The 17,573-nt window shown below is 46.9% G+C and overlaps 1 protein-coding gene across 1 annotated transcript; it reads left to right on the forward strand.

The window, feature by feature from the left end:
- The first annotated feature begins 1,935 nt into the window (after window positions 1-1,935).
- LOC140404328 (protein shisa-like-1a) lies at window positions 1,936-13,523 on the forward strand. Its single transcript, XM_072492706.1, has 4 exons — window positions 1,936-2,226; window positions 6,751-6,863; window positions 8,024-8,231; window positions 9,218-13,523. Exons 2-4 carry the CDS (start codon window positions 6,806-6,808, stop codon window positions 9,396-9,398), a joined length of 447 nt encoding a protein of 148 aa, XP_072348807.1. The 5' UTR covers window positions 1,936-2,226; window positions 6,751-6,805; the 3' UTR covers window positions 9,399-13,523.
- Window positions 13,524-17,573: the final 4,050 nt, after the last annotated feature.

Consider the following 17,573-nt stretch of genomic DNA (forward strand, 5'->3'; position numbering starts at 1 on the left):
GAACAAAGGCACCTTGGCGTATTTGTCCATAGTTCTCTGAAGGCAGAAGGGCAGGTTAATAGGGAGGTGAAAAAGGCATATGGGACACTGGCCTTTATCAATCGAGGCATCGATTACAAAAGCAGGGAGGTCATGTTGGAGTTGTATAGAACTTTGGTGAGGCCACAGCTGGAGTACGGTGTGCAGTTCTGGTCACCACATTATAGGAAGGATGTGCTTGCACTGGAGGGGGTGCAGAGGAGATTCACCAGGATGGTGCCTGGGATGGAACATTTAAGTTATGATGAGAGGTTGGATAGGCTTGGGTTGTTTTCGTTGGAGCAGAGAAGACTGAGGGGCGGCCTGATCGAGGTGGACAAGGTTATGAGTGGCATGGACAGGGTGGATAGGGAGCAGCTGTTCCCCTTAGTTGATGGGTCAGTTACGAGGGGGACACAAGTTCAAGGTGAGGGGCAGGAGGTCTAGGGGGGATTTGAGTAAAAACCTTTTTACCCAGAGGATGGTGACGGTCTGGAACGCGCTGCCTGGGCGGGTGGGAGAGGCGGGTCTGGAACGCGCTGCCTGGGAGGGTGGGAGAGGCAGGTCTGGAACACACTGCCTGGGCGGGTGGGAGAGGCGGGTCTGGAACACACTGCCTGGGCGGGTGGGAGAGGCGGGTCTGGAACACACTGCCTGGGCGGGTGGGAGAGGCGGGTCTGGAACACACTGCCTGGGAGGGTGGGAGAGGCGGGTCTGGAACACACTGCCTGGGCGGGTGGGAGAGGCGGGTTGCCTCACATCCTTTAAAACGTACCTGGATGAGCACTTGGCGCGTCTTAACATTCAAGGCTGTGGGCCAAGTTCTGGTAAATGGGGTTAGGTGGGCAGGTCAGGTGTTTTCATGGGTCGGTGCAGACTCGATGGGCCGAAGGGCCTTTTCTGCACTGTATTTTCTGTGATATCTCTAGGGCAACATTGACCAATTTCGGCTCAATTTATATATCAGAAACATACACTTAACCTAAATAATAAATTAGCACTGAAACGTCTCCAGTGTATCGATGATTTGTTTCCCAGTTTGTGTTATTTAGGCTCAATGCACAGTGCAACTGTGGCACTGATCCACACACACTGAGCCAACCCCTGGGCCAGGGATAATTGGCCTCAGCACCTTTGGGTGAGGGATGGGGAATGTCGTGCTCCACACCTGATTGTTGTCCAATGGCCTCTTTAAACTGGACAGTGTCGGTCTATGAAAATCGGCTGAGGGCTCTCCTGGCTCAATAGCCCGCTGGTACAGGGTGACAAGCTGTAGGAAGAGCTGCAATGTAACAATTCCTGGCACAAAACAAGCCAGAAGGGACAACGGGGTTTGGATCAAAATCTTGAAAGGACGGTTTGAAATGCTGAAATAAATTCATTTCATGGCCACAGTGAACCCAGGACAGTGGCAGGTAGTAAAAGCAACAACATGCCGGCACGGTAACTAAATGTATCTTATTTTAGAAATTGCACCAAGCACCTGGGGGCAGTGCAATTTCCACATTGACGGGCTGCGATGCTCCTGCAGTCGAATAGCACCTGCCATGCGTAGCCCCCACCCTCCTGAGAGAGGACAGGGGTTGGCGTTGTTGAGTAAAAGTTGGCTTGTTAACTCGCAGGTGAACTTCTCGTCTGCCTCAACACGAATTCGGTGGTCAAATTAGTGCAGGGGGAGGAAGGTGTGTGGGGAATATCTGGGGAGTCAGTGCAAGAATCAATAAATAACTGGGAACTCGGGCACGTTGCTGGGTGAGTGAGAGGCGTCACTGGGTGATATCTGCCAAGGGACTGAGTCAGTTACATGGAAATATAATTAGAACACACCTTCCCTGGGGAAGAGGGCAGGGCTTGTCAAACTGCCAACTGAACATAACGCTGTAATTTATTTTTTTTTAAAGCCCATTCTGAGTGCAGGATGCACTTTGAAAATGCACTCGGTCAGATCAGAGAGCAACACAGGGATCTAGAGTGGACGGAGATCAAATTGAAATAGGCTCCACCGCAGGCAGCAGACATCCTGGGGTAAGGATGAGGGGGGTCACTGAGAGTTGTAACAAGCTGCAGGACGGAGATATCTAGTCGGGCCAGCCTGTGCTGAAACTCCAGACAATTCGGGACAAAGGCAGCCGAGAGCATTGCATCAGAGTGACCAAAAAGGCATCATTCCTCACCTGAACTGACCTGGGCGAGGCTCACCTGAGACAGGTAAGGTCCTTCTGGAGGAAGGGCAAATCTGCTCGCACTTGCGACTCGGTCTGATTTATCCCATCTCCGGCGAATTCCTCGTCAGCCTAAACGTGAATTATCTGTCTCATTTATTCGGGGATTTTTAGATTCAGTTAATTTAGCTTGTCACTATTCCATTGTAATTACCAGCTCTTTTTAAAAAAACTCAGGTTGTGATGTGTTGTCAGGATTCGAACCCAAAGCTAGCCAGAAATTACCAAGCATGACCCCCCCCATTCAGCTACTCTGCTGCATGTTCGGCCGGCTGCGATGCCCCTGTAGTCAAATAGCTCTTTTGAGATTAGTGGTTGGTTGGTACAGGTCTCTTTGTGATTTTTAAATCCCAACACAATTAAAAACAAATACTCGTCGGTGAACGAAATCTGCTTTACTTCCATTCGCAGACAACCAATTTAAACATTCTAAACGCACAATACCCCCCCCCCCCCCCCCCTTCTGTTACTCGAGTTACATTTCTGAAAACAAATGACTAACTTTTCACTATTGTTGGCTTTGCAAAAAATGTCCTCATTGCTGCAGTTTGGCGCCAGGGATTTATCCGGCAACCCATTCTGAAATGAACTCCGTTACCCGAGGAGTTGTACCCCAGTTTGAATAAGTGCATTGTTATGTTACAGTAAGTTTTTTTTTTAAGATTTCAGGCTGTAAGTTTTAGTTATAGCTTTCAGTCTTAAATGATGAGGGATTCAGCCTGCATGCAAATAGTATGAAAATCCTGTCCACAGCTACAATGGAAATTACCTATGTAAACATGCCACACCATGAAATACCCTCCCACCAGAGGAGCTGCTACAGTGCCGTCACTGGATGGCGGCTGTAATTGCATTGTGACAAGTTTACACAGGTAATTTTCATGATAAATATATTTTCTTTAAATTTAGAGTACCCAATTATTTTTTTACAATTAAGGGGCAATTTAGCGTGGCCAATCCACCTACCCTGCACATTTTTGGGTAGTGGGAGCGAAACCAACGGAAACACTGGGAGAATGTGCAAACTCCCCACGGGCAGTGACCCAGAGCAGGGATTGAACCTGGGACCTCGGCGCCGTGAGGCAACAATGCTAACCACTGCACTGCCATGCTGCCCTATTTTCATGATGAATATTGATGTAAGAATTTACAGTGGAAACAATTTATATGAGTGGGGCACAGTGGTTAGCACTGCTGCCTCACAGCGCCAGGGTCCCAGGTTCGATTCCAGCCTTGGGTCACTGTCTATGTGAAGTCTGCACGTTTTCCCAGTGTCTGCGTGGGTTTCCTCCGGGTGCTCCGGTTTCCTCCCACAGTCCAAAGATGTGTGGGTTAGGTGGATTGGGCATGCAGGGATGTACTGGTTAGGTTTCAGGGAGAGGGTGGGGAAGTGGGCCACTCTTTTGAACAGTCAGTCCACACTTTAAATGGGTCGAATGGCCTCCTTCTGCACTATAGGATTCTATGATTTAAAGTAAAGTCTCCATAGTCCCAGATGGCCACAAGCTGCTTTTCCCCCTTTGAGGGGGGGGGGGGGAGCTGACTAGTGGTGATTTAACCTGAGGGTCACCACACCTCAGGCAAGGGGGCAAGATTGAGAAGGTGGGGTCTTCATGAATAACCTCCGCAATTACGGGAATTGAACCCGCGCTGCTGCCCACCCAATTGAGCTAAACCAGACTATTGAAAGACTGAATACATTATTTTAAAATGGGGACTGAATTGTGTCTGCATGCTCTGATCTTTTTTTAAATTTAAATTTAGAGTACCCAATTCATTTTTTCCAACTAAGGGGCAATTTAGCGCGGCCAATCCACCTAGCCTGCACATCTTTGGGTTGTGGGGGTGAGACCCACGCAGAGATAGGGAGAATGTGCAAACTCCACACGGACAGTGACCCGGGGCCGGGATCGAACCTGGGACCTCATCGCTGTGGGGCAGCAGTGCTAACCACTGTGCCACTGTGCTGCACTACATTCTCTGATCTAATGATTCACTGGTGTCTCAATCCATCACCTCCAGACAAAGCTATTTGAACTCCCCAAATGCAATATCATGAAAGATCAACTAACAATACATTAAAATGATGATTGATCTGGAATGATGATTGATCTGGAACGATGATTGATCTGAAATGATGGTTGATCTGGAATGATGATTGATCTGGAATGATTGTTGATCTGGAATGATGATTGATCTGGAATGATGGTTGATCTGGAATGATGATTGATCTGGAATGATGGTTGATCTGGAATGATGATTGATCTGGAATGATGGTTGATCTGGAATGATGATTGATCTGGAATGATGATTGATCTGGAATGATGGTTGATCTGGAATGATTGTTGATCTGGAATGATGATTGATCTGGAATGATGATTGATCTGGAATGATGGTTGATCTGGAATGATGATTGATCTGGAATGATGGTTGATCTGGAATGATGATTGATCTGGAATGATGGTTGATCTGGAATGATGGTTGGTCTGGAATGATGGTTGATCTGGAATGATGATTGATCTGGAATGATGATTGATCTGGAACGATGGTGATCTGATTGATCTGGAATGACGATTGATCTGGAATGATGGTTGATCTGGAATGATGGTTGATCTGGAATGATGATCGATCTGGAATGACGATTGATCTGGAATGATGATTGATCTGGAATGATGAATGATCTGGAATGATGGTTGATCTGGAATGATGATTGATCTGGAATGATGATTGATCTGCAATGATAGTTGATCTGGAATGATGACTGATCTGGAATGATGATTGATCTGGAATGATGGTTGATCTGGAATGATGATTGATCTGGAATGATGGTTGATCTGGAATGATGATTGATCTGGAATGATGATTGATCTGGAATGATGGTTGATCTGGAATGATGATTGATCTGGAATGATGATTGATCTGGAATGATGATTGATCTGGAATGATGATTGATCTGGAATGACGATCGATCTGGAATGATGATTGATCTGGAATGATGATTGATCTGGAATGATGGTTGATCTGGAATGATGATTGATCTGGAATGATGGTTGATCTGATTGATCTGGAATGACGATTGATCTGGAATGATGATTGATCTGGAATGATGATTGATCTGGAATGATGGTTGATCTGGAATGATGGTTGATCTGGAATGATGGTTGATCTGGAATGATGGTTGATCTGGAATGATGATTGATCTAGAATGACGATTGATCTGGAATGACGATTGATCTGGAATGACGATTGATCTGGAATGTTGATTGATCTGGAATGATGGTTGATCTGGAATGACGAGATTAACTCATCAGGTTGCATCTTCTGTAAAATCTCTCCTTTCACCTCTTTTTTCTCCTGAAGATGGTGACTCTTGCTGGTGTAAGGTTTTGTGGACACCATCTAATAATCTTCATTATTGTCACAAGAAGGCTTACATTAACACTGCAATGAAGTTACTGGGAAAAGCCCTTAGTCGCTACATTCCGGCGCCTGTTCGGGTACACAGAGGGAGAATTCAGACTGTCCAATTCACCTAACAGCGTGTCTTTCGGGACTTGTGGGAGGAAACCGGAGCACCCGGATGAAACCCACGCAGACACGGGGAGAACGTGCAGACTCCGCACAGGCAGTGACCCAATCCGGGAATCGAACCTGGGGCCCTGGCGCGGTGAAGCAACAGTGCTAACCACTGTGCTACTGTGCCACCTGGTTCCTCTCTCAACTACCCATTGTTTCCTCAAAGCCTAAACTGTGATTATTGACAGGCTATTTGACCGGAATCTCAGCTGGCCTTACCCAATGTCTTTTTGAGTGGCACAGTAGCACAGTGGTTTTCACGGTAACTTCATTACAGTGTTAATGTAAGCCTACTTGTGATACTAATAAAGATTATTATTCTCTCTCCAAACTATCTCCTCTCTCTGTTCTTTCGCTTTTCTTTTTCCTTGTCCTCTTCCATTTCATTCTATTTTTACCACGCTTCCTGTCTCTGTCTTTCTCTCTCTCTCACTGTCTCTCTCTCACCCACTGTCTCTGTGTCTCTCTCCATTTGTCTTTCTCTCTCTGTCCCGCTCTGTCTCTCTCAGTCCCTCTCTCTCTGTCTGTCTTTCTCCCTGTCCCTCTCTGTGCGTCTTTCTCTCTCTGTCCCTGTCTCTCTCTGTCTCTCTCTCTCTTTCTCTCTCGGTCCCTCTCACTCTCTGCCTGTCTGTCTTTCTCGGTCCCTGTCTCTCTCTCTCTCTCTGTCTGTCTGTCTTTCTCTCTCTTTGTCTCTGTGTGTGTGTGTCTCTCTCTCTGTTTGTCTTTCTCTCTCTGTCCCTCTGTCTCCCTCCTGCTCTCCCTGTCTGTCTTTCTCTCTCTGTCCCCCTCTCTGTTTCTCGTTCTCTCTGTCTCTCTCTTGTTTTGTTTGTGTAACTCTGGGCAATGAGGAGGTCTGACCACATTTGGGGGGGATAGTAGCAGACGGAAGTGTTGAGATATTGGACTGGAAATAAATGGAGTGCTTTGTTTTAAGGCAGCACCACCATCTCTTAGGATGACAATTAGAGATCCAGGTTGTGGATGCTACAATGTCACGCTCCAGCCAACTCCTGACCGTATTGCTGCTGTGTGAATTACTGATAACAGGTATGTAAAGGAATACATTGCAATATATATATGTGTATATATAGAATTGTATATTACTTCAGAATGCCCCAAAGTGCTTTCCAGCCAATAAAGTACTTGTTAAATTGTTAACGTAAGATATGTAACACCCAACTTTTACACAGCAAACTCACAAATACCAATGTGACAAATAACCGGATAATCTGTTTCAGTGATATTGATTAAGGGATAAGTATTGGCCAGTGTTAAATTCCAGAAAACCAGTTGCTGAAGGATAGAACCGGAGCCAAACTTTACATAGTTTCACATTTACTTACCGAGTTACTCATTACAAGCATTTGCTTCCTAACCCAACAACCAGAGCTTCAGCCTATGTCTGTACAGATCCAGGAAAATCACCGGTTAATGTCCACCAGTTGCATAGAATTATACACAATCCATACACAATGGAGAGCCAGGATACTGGGGAGAGCTTCCTTTCTCTTATAGCCCCATGAGATCTTTCATGTCCACCCGAAAGAGCAGTCGACGTCTGGGTTTAAGATCTCATCCAGAAGATGGCACCTCTGACAGTGCAGTACGTTCTCAGTGCTGTGCTGGGACTATCAGCCTAGGTTATAATCTTCTGACTCAGATTGAAAGTTCGGCCCATTGTGCTTTGGGTGGCACTGCCCTTAATCCTCATTACTGTTCACTCACTGACACTGGGACAAGAGAGGCGCCTTTAGTCATTTCCTCAACAAGTCTAAATGCTGTCCACACTTGCTGTCCAACTGATGCATTAGAAATAGGCTCTTGGTAAAATACCAGAGCTGGATGATACATCAGATGGAATGTGTCCTTGCACTGAGGAAGGGATGATATAGAAGAGGCAGGAAAAGAACAAAATGAATTTTTATGACTAATTATTTCTGGGTTTTCAAACTGCGTTGGCCATCTGCTGGCCCATTTTCTGAAATTATTCAAGGTCTCCTGTATATGGCCATGTTGTTGCCCTGAATTACAGTTCAGAACATTGGAGCCTTTCAGCCTGTCAAGCCTGCTCCACCATTCAATACGATCATGGACACCTCTGTGCCTTTTAGTCCACTGTCCCCGTTTACGTTATTGTTAATCAGTTGTGCTGTGCTGCTATGAAGCCACAACGTGCAGTGTCCTGACAATAATCTTTCGTTGTCCAGTTTCTGCCTCTAAATACAGAACCTGTGAGCCATACTTAGATGCTGCAAAAATGTATCACTACGGATTCTACTGTCCACGGCTTAATGAAGAACAGAAACACATCTACTGCTGTCGGCAGAGCGATCAGACACTGAAATATTGCTGCAATGAGTCTGAATTTCAGAGCACAATGAAGTTCAACCAGACAGCACCCGAAACGGGTACTTTGTGAGTATGACCATGGCACGCATCAAAGTGCAAGTTGTGATTGTTTAATGGAGTGATAGTACGGGTTAGTAGGACTGGTATCTAGCTAGTGATGTCTTCGGAGGAGGGTCTTTAGTGTATCTACAAGGGGCCCCCTAGTTAAAAGGAAAATTGGGGGTGTTGAACAAGACTAGGAAGGAGAGGAGCATTCGTAGATGGGAGGGGTGGGGATGGGTTGTGAGATGGGAGATATTTGGGGTGATGTCATGGGGGTGGATGGGGTGATGGCAGGGTGGGGGGTGGCGTGGTGGAAGGGTGGTGTTGGAGAGGGGAGGAGGGTAGAAGGATGATCATCCTTGTTTGTGGAAGGTTTTTAAACCCCAGCCTATGCTGACCTGGCAGACGATGAGTTGTACCAACTGGTCTCGGAGATGGGGGGTGGGTTCCACCATTGTTGCTGCTTCTGTATGCTACCCAATAAGATCATAAAAAACATGAGGAGGACCATTCGGCCCATTAATTTTTAAATAAATGTAGAGTACCCAATTCATTTCTTTTTCCAATTGAGGGGCAATTTAGCGTGGCCAATCCACCTACCCTGCACATCTTTTGGGTTGTGGGGGTGAAACCCACGCAGACACGGGGAGAATGTGCAAACTCCACGCAGACAGTGACCCAGCGCCGGGATCGAACCTGGGACCTTGGCACTGTGACATTCGGCCCATTAGTAACCTCCTGTGGGAAAGTGAAAGTGTTTATGGGCGTGGGGGTGAGAACCCTGGGGCACGGATGCCAAATTTCTTGCCTTGGTTGCCATGGCTGAGGTCAGCTGACTAAGGACAGACTGGGGATCAAGCCTCTGTCCTTTCTAACCAATGACCATTGGAAATAGGAGAGGTTGTTTTGTTGTAGTTTGACTCTGTGATAGAGGTTGTCTGTATTACGCTTATTCCCTTTGTTAATCACTAATGACTAATCTGTTGCCTTTTCTGCTCCCCCCACTATAGTAAATACGGATCAATGATTGCAGTCCTTTTGTACGGTATGTGTGTCGTGGCCTTGTTGTTGACAGATCTGCTGCATTACCGCTCTCCAGACCGACAAAATCTCTGGCAGCACCAACCTCCCTGGTGCTTCAGTGGATGCGGCAATGATGGCGATGGAAACCAAACTCAGGCACAACCCTGAGACGGGGGCCATCATCACTGGGTCACTGGTCATCATCGTGGGTCAACAGTCATCGCTGGGTCAAAGGTCGTCACCGGGCCAACATTCCATCAGGTGGCTTGGCATCTCCTGCCAGCTAAAGGTCCTTTCATTTCGGACGTGACTGGGTAGCGATTGAGTGTTGCCGTTTGCACTGGGGGAAATGCCGACATCCAACTGATCTTAATGGAGGAGCAGGGTTAGAGGATTCAATATTGCAGTCATGGTCTTGTTTCTTCTCTTGGGTTGTTTTAAAAGCTCTGATGCACTATCAATTACGACGAGACGAGAGTAGAGGATAATCGAGGCTTTATTACGCAGAGATGTGTGGCCTCCTGCAGCTGCTGCTGAAATGGCTGCAGCTCGGTGAGCACACACATTTATACTCCGCCTACTGGGCGGAGCCAGCAGGCCGGGATCTACCCCCATACCTGTAGTACAGGAGCCTTACCGTATTACCTCTTATACATGCACTATATACAACAGTGGTGACTACCACAAGCTCCTGCAGTGCCACTTGAAGAAGAGCATGGGAGTATTCTCTCTTAATTAATATTTAACCCTTAGCTAGTGTCACTGATTATCTGGGCGTCATCTCATTGCTGTTTGTGGGAGCTTGCTGTGCACAGATTGGCTGCTGCATTTCCCACATTGCAACAGTCACTGTGCTTCAAAAAGTACTTCACTGGTTGTCAAGCACTTTGGGACACACTGTGATGGTGAAAGATGCTATATAAATGCAACTTTTTATTTCTTCTTATGCCTCAGTCTCCAGGCTGTCTCATGGCAGCTATTTTTACTAAGATACAAATCACACTACCTGCCGGGTGACTGTGGTTTGGTTCCGTTCAGACAACACAGATTCAGTAGATTCCTTTCAGAAAGTGACATTTTGCGATGTGGTATCTGAATAATCTGAGACTTGATGTGTGCAGTGTGTTTGAGAGAAACAGGAGGATTTGGAATAAAAGCAAAATACTGCAGATGTTGGAAAACTGAAATATAAACGGAAAGTTCTGGAAAAACCCAGCACATCCAGCAGCGACTGTGGAGGGAGAAAAAGTACTGAACTCAGTCTTCGTGAAGAGTCACACAGGCCCGAAATGTTAACTCTGTTTCTCTCTCCGCACAAACGTTAGATTTAGAACTGAGGTGAGGAGGAACTACTTCTCGCTGAGGGTGGAGAATTTGTGGAACTCGCTGCCCCATCGTGGGGTGGAATCTGAGTCATTAAATGGTTTTAAGAAGGAGATAGAAAGGGCGGCAGGGTGGCGCAGTGGTTAGCACTGCTGCCTCAAAACTCCAAGGACCTGGGTTCGATCCCGGCTCTGGGTCACTGTCCGTGTGGAGTTTGCACATTCTCCCCGTGTTTGAGCGTGTCTCAGCCCCACAACCCAAAAATGTACAGGGTAGGCGGATTGGCCACGATAAATTGCCCCTTAATTGGGAAAAAAATGAATTGGGTACTCTGGATATTTTTATTTAAAAAAATATATATATTTTTATTTTCCTTTTTCACATTTTCTCCCACATTTACACCCATCAACAATAAACAATAGTCAGCAAGATATGTCAATCCCCATAATAACAACGATCCCATCCGCCCACCAACCCCCAAACCTCAGCCCACATGTTTACATAAACAAATGACACAAAGGAATCAGGGATTACCCATAGTCACCCTTAATCTACACAGCCCCCCTCCCCCCCACCCACCCCCCCAACTAATGTTCGATGTTATCCAGTTCTTGAAAGTGCATAATAAATAGTGCCCATGACTTGTAGAACCCCTCCGAGCTTCCCCTCAGTTCGAACTTAACCTTCTCAAGGGTCAAGTATTCCAACAGGTCCCCCTGCCACGCCAGGGCACTGGGTGGAGAGGCTGCTCTCCATCCCAGCAGGTAGGGAGGTGGATTTGAGACCAGGAAGAGATCAGCCAGGATCTGATTGAATGGCGGAGCGGACTCGAGGGGCTGAATGGCCGACTTCTGCTCCGGATTCCGCTCAGAATCACATATTTCAATAAGATCCCTTCTGATTCGCCTGAACTCCAATGAGAATTGGCACAGCCTACTCAGCACCTTTCCTAGTTCCAGCTCATCGTGCAGGAGCCTCAGTTCTGTTGACATTGATTTCTCCTCTGCCATCCACTTCCCAATAGGAATCATTAATAATAATCGCTTATTGTCACAAGTAGGCTTCAAGTTACTGTGAAAAGCCCCTAGTCGCCACATTCTGGCACCTGTTCGGGGAGGCTGGTACAGGAATTGAACCCGCGCTGCTGACTAGTTCTGCATTACAAGCCAACTATTTAGCCCAGTGTGCTAAACCAGCCCCTGACTGTGATTCTGCACAGGACCCGGGCTGACTCCTTTTGGCCCTCACCGGGTCACTGAATTAGCTTTTACTGACCGCCCCCCCACCCCAACCCTGTGCCAATACTGCCGTGTCCCCTGAGGCCGGGTATCGAAGCAGGGGTTGACTGACTGTCGGGGGTAACTCACTCAGCCACCAAACCATCTCAGTTCATGTCTCATGAATTCATTGAGAAGCTCAGTTTTTGATTTTCGTTCAGGTCGCGGTGAGCGTGGTGACAGACCCAGAACCTTCCTCTGGTATTTCTCGAACTGTAAAGGGGCACGCTTAAAAATTAGATTTTTAAAATTTAATTAGATTACTCAAATGCTCATTAATATATTGAATTAGCTGAGTCAGTTGTGATTGGAGATTTAAGCCCCTTGAGACTAAAGATGTCCAGGCTGACGTTGCCAATGCAGCATTGAGGGAGTGCTGCAATGTCAGGGCTGCTGTCTTTCAGGAGAGGCAATAAACCAAGATCCCATCTACCCTCTCTAGTGGCTTTGTTTTGAAGAAGGGCAGTGGAGGTCTCTCTAACGGCCTGACCAATCCATATCCCTCAATCAACATCACTTAAAACAGAAAACAGGGCAGCATGGTAGCACAGTGGTTAGCACTGTTGCTTCACAGCTCCAGGGTCCCAGGTTCGATTCCTGGCTTGGGTCACTGTCTGTGCGGAGTCTGCACGTCCTCCCTGTGTCTGCGTGGGTTTCCTCCGGGTGCTCCGGTTTCCTACCAAAGATGGGCAGGTTAGGTGGATTGGCCATGCTAAATTGCCTTTAATGTCCCAAAAAAAAGGATAAGTAGGGTTGCTGGATCGGGTGGAGGTGTGGGCTTGAGTAGGGTGCTCTTTCCAAGGGCTGGTGCAGACTCGATGGGCTGAATGGCCTCCTTCTGCACTGTAAATTCTATGATTCTATGATATGGTCATTGTCGCATTGCAGTTTGTGGGATCTTGCTGTGTGGAAACAGCCACACTTAGTGCAGTGACTGCCCTTCAGGCGTGACTGTAAAGCATTCTGGGATATTCCAAGCTCATAAAAGGTGCTACAGAAATGCAAGTCTTCTTTTCTTCAGCTCAGGATTGTGTTTCTGCCTCACAGCTCAGGAATGAACAGATTTCTGTTCCTTCCCCACTCCTGATTAAGTACCTTTTACAGACTTGAGCTAAAACCTAATTCATACAGCACTGAATTACTTTAAAGACTTTCAGAGCTTCCTGCATGACTTCCTTCCTTGTTGTACAGCAAAATGCAACAATCCTTCAACACCCAGGGAATCCCACTGACCAGCACTCCCCAGAACCGTAGAATTCCGACGGTGCAGAAGGAGGCCATTCGGCCCATCAAGTCTGCGACGAGTCGCCAATGAACGGGCAGTTAGTGTTTTTTGGTCATCTTGGCGAGGGGGTGATGAATACTGGCCGGGACACTGGAGGAACCCCCGGCCCTTCTTTGAATAGTCCTGTTGGTCCTTTAACCTCAACTCAAACCCCAGAACAGGCAGTCGGTGCTCGCAGCTGAATAGCAGAACCGAAGCAGGACATCTCTGACAGAGCAGCACTCCCTCAGTACTGCACTGGATTAGGTCTCAAATAATCAAATGGAGTGTCACAAATTGAGACAAACCAGCACCAATTCTTTGAACGTACAGTCTGTAAATTTGATGATTATGCCGATAAACCCACAGGATGCTATGTATTAATCACTGTTGCAGATAATAGAATAAAATATGATTTATTGGACTCTTCATATCGCTGCAGGTTCTGTGCACCTCGTATTTAACAATAGCAACAGGGATTTATTTATTCGCCTCATAATATTATCTGTACCTGTGTAAACTGTTCATTCAATCGCTTACAGAATAAATGTTGCTCTTGGTCAGAGGTACAGAGATAAGCAGTGAAGATTATTCCATCAGTAAAGGGAATCTGGATAAGTACATGAGGGAAAAAGGAATAGTAAGATATGTCGATCGGGTGAGATGAGGGATGATTTTGGAGAAATCCAGACCATAAGATATAGGAGCAGAGGGCACGGTGGCGCAGTGGTTAGCACTGCAGCCTCATGGTGCCGAGGTCCCAGGTTCGATCCCGGCTCTGGGTCACTGTCCGTGTGGAGTTTGTACATTCTCCTCGTGTTTGCGTGGGTTACGCCCCCACATCCCAAAGATGTGCAGGGTAGGTGGATTGGCCACGCTAAATTGCCCCTTAATTGGAAAAAATTAATTGGGTACTCTAAATTTAAATTTAAAAAAAGATATAGGAGCAGAATTAGGCCATTCGGCCCATTGAGTCTGCTCCGCCATTCGATCATGACTATTGTGTTTCTCATCCCCGATCCCCCCCTAATCACATCAGCTAATGAAGCTAGGCCTAAGATTTTCTGCAGACGGTTAAGCACCATTTCTCTCCCGAATTCTGCGATGGCAGTTTATGTAACTTGTCTGACAACGTATCAAAAAATCGTTACGCTGCAGAAGGAAGCCATTTGGCCCATCACGTTTGTCGCAGCTCTCCAAATGGGCAATTCATCCAGGCGTCATTCTAGCCTTCTCACCGTAACCTTGCACATTCCTCCTTTACAGCCTCGATTGAATCTGACTCCACCATGCTCTCAAGCAGTGCATTGCGGACCTTGGGCTAGATTCTCCGATCCCCGACACCGAAATCGTGTTCGGCGACGGGGGTGAGAATCCCCGATGACGCTGAAATCGGGGGCGGCACCACTTTCCGCCCCCTGAAAAGCAGCGTATTCTGCGAGTACGTTGCACACCGTATCCACGGCCTCCGTACGTTGCCTGAGGCCTGATCCACGATGCTCCGTCCCTGACCGGCCGAGTTCCCGACGGCGTGGGTCTCTCATGGTCTCACCCGCCGGGGACTCAGCGTGGCGGCTGTGAACTCAGTCCAGCGCCGCCACAGTCGGGTGAGGGTCGATCTGCGGGCAGGGTTGGACATATTCGGGGCTGGGGGCACTGTGGTGGGGCGGTCCGGGGCGTGAGAGCCAGCCTAAGCAGGGCCTACTTCGCAGGCCAGATCCGTGAGCGGCATCCGCCATGAAGCACGGCACGGCTGCTGCAGACTGCCGCCATGCACATGCGTGGCCACGGAACCGGCAATTCCCCAGGGCACATCGGCAGCGAGAGCCGTGTGCTCTACGCTGCCTGGCTGCTAGCCCCCAGCAACACGGGGAATCAGTGTCCGCTTTGCGCCAGTTTTCCTGCCGTTCCCACGCCAGCGTGGGGACATAGTCTCCAAATCGGAGAATCCAGCCACTTAAGTACGATGGAAGGAGGCCCACGTAGAACATAAACATTAACATGGGATCAAATAACCTGTTTCTGGGACAATTCTCTGCAGGTTCATTATTAGAAATAGTTCCGGATGTTGGACCTGCTTACTTTGGGAGGTGGGGAGGCTAGGGAAAATTAACTTGTGTTTTCTAACGTTGAACCAGGTACAGAGCTTTCACTGCACTAAATGGTTCAGTTATTAAGAGGAAACATTAAAAATCAGCAGGTTAGGGCGGCATGTGGCACAGTGGATAGCACTGGGACTGCGGCGCTGAGGACCCGGGTTCAATCCCGGCCCCGGGTTACAGTCCGTGTGGAGTTTGCACATTCTCCCCGTTGTTATGGGCCAGGGTTTAGAGAACCCCAAAGTGTATCATGGAGTTCACCTGACCCACAACTTTTACTAGATTGTGGTATGGGGAGCACACGGCCCACTCTACAGGTGTGGGACAGCAGAAATGGGAAATAATTTTTTAAAGCAAAACAATGTTTATTCTATTAACTCAAGTTAACCTTTTTAAAACATACAGTGAACATCTTAGCAACCATCAATTCAAATATAACCCCCAAAGAATACAACACTAAGTAATCCTTAAGCTGTCCTTTTAACATCCATAAGACTTTAAAAAAAACTTTAAACAGAAGCACATCAGATTAAAGTCACTATTGAGAGCAGTTATTAGTTTTAAATCACCAAAGGATTGATTTACAGTCTTTAGATTACAGACTCATACACCTTCTGGCTGTAACTGCAGCTATCCAGCTCTGAAAACGAAACTAAAACACACCCTGCAGCAAACAGCCTAAAACGAAAGTAAAAAGCTGACAGACAGCCCAGCTCCACCCACTCTCTGACAGCACTGCAGTAATAAACACCCATTTCTTAAAGGTACTCTCACTACAGATATTTATATACACACCCATTTATAAAAGGTACTCGCACATGACACTGTGTCTGAGTGGGCCTCACCCCAGATACCCAGAATGATGTGCAGGGTAGGTGGATTAGTCACACTAAATTGCCCCTTAATTGGAAAAAGAATTGGGTACCCTAAATTCTAAAAAAATTTACCTCTTTTTTTCCCACTATGCTCATATCCCTTGATGTAATTAGTATCCAGAAATCTATCTATTTCTGTCTTGAACGTGCACAATTACTGATCTTCCACATCCCTCTGGGGTAGAGAATTCCAAAGATTTCTGATTAATGAGAGTCCTCCTCAGCTCAGTCCTAAATGGCCTGTCCCTTATTCTGAAACTGTGTCCTCTGGTTCTAGACTCACCAGTCAGGGGGAACATCCATTTACCCTGTCACGTCCTGTGAAGATTTTCTAAGTTTCAAAACTTTAGTGAATCCAATCTCCTCAATCTCTACTCATGAGACAATTCTGTCTGGTGAACCTTTATTGCATCTCCTTCATTAGACAAGGCGACCAAAACTGGACATATTATTCCAGATGTCCATTTATCACATCCTTTATAACAGATTCTAACATTTTATAATCTTTATTAGTGGCACAAGCAGGCTTACATTAACACTGCAATGGAGTTACTGTGAAAAGCCCTTAGTCGCCACACTCCGGCGCCTGTTCGGGTACACCGAGGGAGAATTCAGAATGTCCAATTCACCTAACAAGTACGTCTTTCGGGACTTGTGGGAGGAAACCGGAGCACCCGGAGGAAACCCACGCAGACACGGGGAAAACGTGCAGTCTCCGCACAGACAGTGACCCAAGCCGGGAATCGAACCCGGGACCCTGGTGCTGTGAAGCAACAGTGCTAACCACTGTGCTACCGTGCTGCCCACCCTATTATTCACATCAAACTAACAGGCCTGGCGTTCTCTGCTTTCTCTCTCCAACCCTTTCTTTAACAGTGGGGTTACATTTGCTACTTTCCAGTCGACAGGAACCTTTCCAGAACCTATAGAATTTTGAAATTCACTATCTTCACGGCTACCTCTTTCAACACTCTGCAATGCAGCTCCTCAGGTCGAGGGGGTTTATCATCCTTCAATCCAATTACTTTTTCAAGAGCCACCTCTTTATTTTTACATATTTGTTTAATAATTTTCACAAGTCCCTTGGTTGCCTAATATTTCCGGTAGATTTTCTCAGTGAAGACAGATACAAAGTTATTGTTTAGTTTCTTCACCAGTTCCCTATTCTCCATTATAAATTCTCCCATCTTTGCCTGTAATGGGTCCACATATTGAAGCAGACACAATGGTCAGCTGAGACTCTGTGTGCTTATACACTGTGTTCAGAATCGGATTACAGTGAGGAGTCGTTGTCTGAACCTGCCAAAAAGGATTATTTATGGGCGGCATAGTGGCGCAGTGGTTAACACTGCTGCGGTGCACGGTGATGAGGTCCCAGGTTCGATCCCGGCCCCAGGTCACTGTCCGTGTGTAGTTTGCACGTTCTCCCCGTGTCTGCGTGGGTCTCACCCCCACAACCCAAAGATATGCAGGATAGGTTGATTGGAGACACTAAATTGCCCCTT

The sequence above is a fragment of the Scyliorhinus torazame genome, chromosome 30, assembly GCF_047496885.1.
Source record: "Scyliorhinus torazame isolate Kashiwa2021f chromosome 30, sScyTor2.1, whole genome shotgun sequence".
In the NCBI taxonomy this organism is placed as follows: Eukaryota; Metazoa; Chordata; class Chondrichthyes; order Carcharhiniformes; family Scyliorhinidae; genus Scyliorhinus; species Scyliorhinus torazame.

Excerpts from the sequence above, each read along its gene's own strand:
- LOC140404328 (XM_072492706.1), top strand. The coding sequence starts at position 6,806 with ATGTCACGCTCCAGCCAACTCCTGACCGTATTGCTGCTGTGTGAATTA. Across the intron at positions 6,864-8,023 it reads GTGTGAATTACTGATAACAG|TTTCTGCCTCTAAATACAGA; the intron begins GTATGTAAAGGA and ends TTCGTTGTCCAG. Across the intron at positions 8,232-9,217 it reads GCACCCGAAACGGGTACTTT|TAAATACGGATCAATGATTG; the intron begins GTGAGTATGACC and ends CCCCCACTATAG.